We start from the raw sequence: 7,312 nt of genomic DNA, 5'->3' as shown, positions 1-7,312 counted from the left end.
TATATATATATAACGCAAAATATTGAATCGACTGTTCAACGGTGGTTATAGAATAAAAGTATTAGTCTTAAGCCTGTAAAATAGTGGGAAATGCAATTGGAAAATTGGCAAGTTTTCAGCTCAGTTAGAAAAATAACTATTTTGCATTGAAGTAAATATACAGTTGTGGCTTTCTGTTTAACGTCTTTGAAGGAACGGGGAAAAACCTTATCTTCTTGAGACAGAAAAGGGAATTTTACTTTTGATACGCAGAATCATGTGCTCGGAATTCCCTAATTTATTCAGAAACTAATTAATAATTTTGAATAATATTTGTTTAATTTTATTCGTTGATGTGTTCTATTTTCAGCCACTGAATATTGAATTTAAAGTTTTTAAGTATTTTTGAAACTTGAACTTTGAAAAAGTTTTTGAAATTCTTACAACCTGAATATTTAAACTTTTGCAACTAAGCTCAATAGATCAAATTTCAAGAAATAAACTGAAACAAAACATACTCAAAATATTAATTAGTTATTGGATTAATAAGGAAATTCTAAGCTTTCAGTTCTTCGTATGTTAACATAGCGGAAGTAAAATCCCTTCCCTGTCTGAAAAGGGATCCTTTAAAAGGAATCCTTAGGCTTAGATTAGACATCCTTAGGCCTTATGTGGAAACGTTACAGTTGAGAAAATTTTCTCTTCACACTTTTTCTGGCTTAAGTCTGCAAATTTAATGCGTAATAAATTACTATGTTTAAAACTGTTTTTTTGTCTCTCTTTTTTGTACAAATTACATTAATACAAAAATAAATTACCGTAACAAAATGAAGTAAAATGGTACAAAAAGGAAATAAACTTTATAATAACTCGTTATAATAATTTTTTCCTCAATTTTTCGAGCATTTTAAAAAGGCCATCTTCAATATTGGATGAGCTAATATCTTAAACATCAGTAACGTCTGTATTAGAAAGCAGTGATTTATAATTTCACTATTTTCGATATGTTTTTTTTACTTAATTTTAATTTGCACCCTTAAGTCAGTTTTTATCTCAGTTAAAGAAATCTTCCTACCAAGTTCTTTTTTCTTTTTTTTTTTTGCACTTGCACTGTTGGAGTTTTTGTTCTAAGATTATGGTTAAATAATTCCACCCAATTAGCCATAGAATTTTTTGGTAAAGAAAATTTTTTACGTTTACAATTTTGAAACCGTTTACAACTAGTATGGTTTAAAAAAACATGAATACAAAACTATACGGGTCCTTAGCCATTTACAACTGTCATGGTTTCAAAACCGTAAAAAAAAGATATTAACTGGAAATTGGAGATAGTTCAGCAGCTTTATGGTGTTGCCATCTATGTATGAATGAGAGTATCGTATTTCAATACTCCAGGGTCACAATTTGAGGAGTACATGTCAATAGAATGTCTTTATTTGTTGATAAAAATGGAGGAAATGTTGATGTGGTAATGATGGGACACGAACCTCTGTTCTGTCGGTTATGAGAGTGACAGATTATCCCTCTTGTCTATAATATGCACTTATCTCCAGGGAATTCAGTGGCTTCACTAGGTGCGCTTAGTTGGTGAGATAAAATTCTGGTTGTTTAACAGTATAAGGTGAAAACAATAATTAAACAGTTTTCTTCACAGTTAACAGTTTTGCCTAATTATTTATATATAATATGACTGTTTTGTTCAATTATGGTAAAAAAACAATTAAATAAATTGTTATTTAGCCATTTTTCCAAGAAATTTCCAGCAGTGTAGAACTAAAAATGTTTTCTGTCATAGAAAATCGCCTTGTAGTGATAAAGAGGAGTAAAAAAAATTTCGATGCTTTAAAAAATATTGTTCCTTAACAAAAACACAGTAGTTCTTAAGTAAATATTTTCTAGTACGAAAGAGCTGGAACCGTAACGTATCTTTAAATAGAGAATGTCGTTATTTAAAGTTTTGTTAAACTGAGAGTCAGGTGTATGTTATTTTATAACTTGCTGAAAGCTAGCTTTTTATACGGGATAAAAAAAAAAAAGCAAATACTTAATAAATTGGTATTTATCAAAGCTGCAACAAAACTAGAGTGCAAGCATCAATATAATCTATAAAGACAAAATAATTCCAGTTCGTTTCTATTTACTATAATTTGTTAAATTCCCGGTGGCTTTATGTTATCAAATTAAGCAAAACACGTTTTCAGATGTTCATTTCGTCAAATTAAAATTTAACTGTTTTCATTTGGCACAATGCTATTGCTCGAATATAAATGCTCGAAACACAATGCTATTGCTCGAAGCTCACCCGTGATGGTCCAAACATTGACCAAAATCAAAAAAAAAAAAAAAAAAATTCCAGTATTTATGTCTTTAGAGATACCATAAAAGACTTATTATCACAGTACATAATATTAAGTACATTGGCATCAAAATTAAATACCTTTATCAGTACATTTGGCACTTATTAAAACAACATCTATTACCACAATACCAGTAGTACATATTACCAACATTAATTGAGCTTAATTGGCGCCAATAATAACCTAGCGATTTTTTTACGGTACCTCTAACCTTTTCTTCATTAATTTTGCTTCTAAATATATAACTTGTTTTTAATTTCAACAAATTGCTATTGATTTCAAATTACTTATTTTCATTTTAAAAAAAACTAACTAAATATAATCTCGTTTTCCAAGGGATATAAAATTACTCCATTTGCTAGATAATTATTTCCATTATTTTTTTAATTATTAAAGAAATCTCAAAAATTTCAAAGTTTTTTGACACGGACCCCTTAAAAATTGCGTGACTCATTGTTCTGTATGCGTTTTATGTTAAGATGGATATATTTCATGTATCTTTTCTTATGAAATGTTAAGCCTACACTAATGAAATGTGTAAAACCTACACTAATCTGTTAAGCCTACACACCTGTTAAGCCTACACTAAGGAAATGTTACAGTAAAAAACAAATATTTAAGATACTACTTTTTGAAAAAGATTATTAGTTAAAATTTTAAAAAGAAACTTTAGTTAAATTAAAACATTCTAAAATTCAATTTTTTAAGTAATAAAAAAATATTTATTAAGAAAACGTAAACAAATATTTTACAACAAAAAAAAACATACAATAGTACAGAACGAACAGTACTTACAGAAATAAACAGTACGTAAGGATGGTTTTTTTAAAAAAAAAAATTCTAAACTGATCTACAGTAAATGGCTGGACAAAGGTTTAAAAACACAGATTTTAGAAAATCGCATTCAAAGTATAAAAAGCCGTCTTTCTCACAGATTTTAACAGTTAAATTATTTTTATTATTCAGTATTTTAATGAAATTGGTTTTAATTATAAATTATATTTTTTTCCTGTCGTTTCGTGATAAAAAATGATTATTTATTAATGTTGCATATTAGTTTACGACAGTGAGAGATCACCAGATTTAATGGCATTATTTTATTTTATTTATTACAAATACTTTGCTGAATAATTTTTTCTAACAATAATTTAATACCATTAAAAGTGAATGGATCATTTTATTTAGACTTATTACGGAATCTTTAATCATTGGGAAGATTCTAAAATAAGTATTCTAAATGTTTAAATTTATTGCTTTCGTAAATTTACTGTTTGGAAGCCCTAAAATTTCATTTCATTTAAACGTAACGAAAAACTAAAACGAACGCTAAGTGTAAAGTTAAGCTAAATTATCATTCGATGAAAATTTAAAGTTTCGCAGTTAAGACACTGTTTGTTAAAACACGGTTCCCAGCAGATCACCGAAGTCAAGCATCACCCGCTGGCGAATTGACAAAACATACCGTAGATTGCAAAGGATTGGCGAAAATTCCTATTAGCGTTAAATGAGCGTTTTCGCAAATCGCCAAGCAGCTGTGTGCTTATGTTTTTGTTTTGTTTTCGGTATCGCATAATATTCAACAAGTTAGATAGGGGTGCGACATTTCAATTAAGCGGGTCTTCATTTGATTCTTCTGCATCAAATAAAATATAAAGCTTTTTTTTTTTTGTTATAGCGCCGACATTCTCGTTTGTATCTGTTGACTAAATTGTGTTTATTGGCGTTTTTTAAAAGGTTGTAATAGAACTAAGATAGAAAAATTACACATTATTACATATTCTATAGTTTCATAACTTTCATTAAATGTATTTCGAGTAGTGAAATTCTTTTCCTTCTCATACACTAATTAGAATTAATAATTTCACAATAACCTTTAATCCTTAATAATGAAATGATTATTATAATAAAGTTTGTGTACTTAAAAGATTAAAAAAAAATTTTTTTTTATTGTTTATCAGAGAGTTTCCAATTCTATATTAATTAAACTTAATGGTTCTGCTCGATAACCATTTACAATTGTTTTTAAATTTTATTTAATTTTCTGTTATTATGAAATTCTTTAAATATTTTTCGACGTAGAGATTATTTAGCAATAATGCGAAAAGCTGAAATTTGTAAAACAGATGAACCTCTTCTCATTTTTAAGGCTAACTCACTTTTATGATATAAAATTAAGTGATATAAAGTTAAGTGATATGAAATTAAATGCTAACAAAAAAAAACATAATTGTTTATCTATTTAAAACAGCTTTATCGCTCATAATTGTTTAATTTGTTTTTACTTATAATTATATCAGTTGGGATCATTTTATAGACGCTAAATTTAATTCATCCATGCGACTTTTCACGACGCTAATAAAAGTGTTATTTCCGCACCAAGAAAATGACACTGAATAAAATTAAAAACATTTGCGAAAAATTATGTACCATTCGATAACAATTTTGAAGTCTATGGACGTAACCTCTAAGAACAACCAACCTCTATCAGCAACCATTTTACTGTGGAATGGAAGAGTGGTCGCTCGCGAAAGGTTTGTATACCACACTTCCTTTTAAAAAACACTGATTGTAGAATTGTACTATAATAATTTTGTCAGAAAAAAAATCAACGGAGAATCCATGATACCACGGTCTGTTTTATTTTATGTCTCATCTCCGTCGTTGAACAGCCGACCCAATTTTGACAACTAGCGTTCACCTCCGTAGCCTTGTAATTTTGAGCCAATCCAGAAGACAAGGAAACTCCTGGATCAGTACCCCCAGAGGTATTTTATTTTATATTTAACCGTCTTTAACCGGCCTATCCTATTTTCGAGTTTGCGAGTACTAACATTCACCTCCGTAGCTTTGTAATTTTGTACCCAATCCTGCGTTACATGGAGTGGAAAACCTCCCACAGTTACCCTGCAGGAAAGAGGACTCTTACCCATGATTCGTCGATCACTGAGGATGTTTCAATTCAGCACTTTGGTCGGTGCGAGCCGGATGCGGAGTTCGTTTCGACCAGCCATAGCCAGGATTCGAACCCGGTTCACCTCATTGGAAGGTGAACGCTCTATCCCCTGAGCCATCGCGGCTCCCCTAGAGGTATTGATTTGTTGTGGGCGCATGGAGGACTTTGCGACGCGACAGATTTAATGTGCATCGGTTGCCATTATTTCTTCTAGGAACTTGTGCTGCCTTGATTGTTTAGACATTTTTCTGGGTAAAAACCAACAGTTAGTTGGAAGTGAAGTAAAGCTATCAAAATAAAATATAAGCTACTTGCCAAAACATTAAGTTTTTGCCATTTTCTCTCACTACGCAACAGTCTTTGCAGAAATACGCAACTAATTGAATGAAATACGTTGAACACGCGTTACATCGTCATTTCTGATCCGATCACCTTATAAAGCAATAAATTGTTCTCCCGGTCAAATGACCAGTTATGGTAGAAATAGGAATGCGACATGTATTATTTGAAACAAACAAAATATAAAAAAAGAAGAAGAATAGAATATTAACTGTGATTGTTAGAATAAGTCATGAAGTCAAATGTGCAAAAACGGTAAGCATTTTCGATACAAAAGTTCTTAAACGGTCATTTGAATGGTTATGGTATGTTTAGTGTTATAGTATGCATTTGAGTTAAACCAAATCTCCAGAAGAGAAATACCTGAGACATTCTAATTTGGACAGTTTTTTTCCAGGAGGTTCCGTAGTTGGTAGAACATCACTTAATCTGTCGAATCCTTCATTCATCTCTTGTATGCTACTTCTCTTTCGAATGCAGGCAATTCTCTTTTTTTCTTCCCTGGACATTCCACCGCCATTATTCCTTCCACGATCTAAAATCGAATGAGTCATAGTTATTGAACATTAGAAAAAAAAACATTTTATAGATCGCTAATAATGAGTCCACTAAACTAATGATTAAGAAGAAAAACGCGAGCAAGTTATATTCGAAAAATATGTAAGCTGTCTCAAAAGTTTAAAAGTTTGCAGTTTCAATCATCAAATTGGGAATGTTTATGACTTCGAAGTTTCGAATGTTTTCGAAGTTTGTTTAATCCATTCTAAGTTTTTGAATTTTTCCTTATTATCATGATCCATGGCTTATAACCGTGGTCGAGCAGCCGACCCAAATTTTCAGTTCACGGCTAGAATTGTTCAACTCCGTAGGCTTGTAATTTTGAACCTAACCCAGAAGACAAGGGAACTCCTGGATCAACTACTTGATGAAATTTGCCTTCTTGGAGGACTTTTTGAAGAACCTAACCAGCATTTGCGTTACATAGAAAGGAAAACCATGAAAACCTCCCACAGTTAGCCTGAAGGTAAAGAGGACTCTATCAAATGATCCGTCTACCACTGAGGATATTTTACATCAGCATTGTGGTCGGCGTGTGCCGGATGCAGAATTCGTATCGACCAGCCATCGCTGGGATTTGAACCCGGTTCACCTCATTGGAATGCGAAAGCTGTACCTCCTGAGCCATCACGATTCAAGTTTCAAGAATTATATTATTATGCAAGACATATTCAATCAGTAATATCGTTAATTACTAATTTAGCTCTTTTCAAATTTTTACGAAATTCACCAAGATGTCGGATGGGGCGAATAAACAACATCAAAATGGAAGGAGAAAAAATAACAAATATTTTATATTTGATTGAACCAAAATAGTATTAATTTAACTGTATAACTAGGAATTTATTTATTTTTTTTAAAAAACTTAGTTTATTCTTTTTTAAAACATTTAGTCATGCTTCATTATCATTTTCAACATTGGCATGGCAGTTCGAGATGGGTCTTGGCCTTCTCTAGAATTCTCCATTACTTTCTCGTTTTAGCAAATTCAATGCACTGATTGTTTCAAAATCTGTATTGTTTTGCTCGATGGATGCTTTTGAGCCGTGGTAGCTCAAGGGATAGAGCATTCGCCTCCAATGAAAAGGCTGGTCGATACGAATTCCGCACCCAACTCGCACTGACC

At 31.3% G+C, this 7,312-nt stretch overlaps 1 protein-coding gene across 3 annotated transcripts in view; it reads right to left on the bottom strand.

The window, feature by feature from the left end:
- The window catches only part of LOC107451091 (twist-related protein), a 101,917-nt gene that overhangs the window by 66,507 nt on the left and 28,098 nt on the right, over window positions 1–7,312 (bottom strand). For 2 of the 3 annotated variants that reach the window (XM_071180960.1, XM_071180959.1), the window contains one exon: window positions 5,992–6,163. The exons of the other annotated variant lie outside the window; for it this stretch is intronic. In XM_071180960.1, coding sequence (XP_071037061.1) covers window positions 5,992–6,163 — 172 coding nt within the window. The remainder of the gene's footprint in view (window positions 1–5,991; window positions 6,164–7,312) is intronic. 3 annotated transcript variants of the gene reach the window in all.

Source organism: Parasteatoda tepidariorum, chromosome 5, assembly GCF_043381705.1.
Source record: "Parasteatoda tepidariorum isolate YZ-2023 chromosome 5, CAS_Ptep_4.0, whole genome shotgun sequence".
NCBI lineage: Eukaryota > Metazoa > Arthropoda > Arachnida > Araneae > Theridiidae > Parasteatoda > Parasteatoda tepidariorum.
The sequence above is the reverse complement of the archived record's forward strand: the minus strand, read 5'-3'. Positions and strand labels throughout refer to the sequence as shown.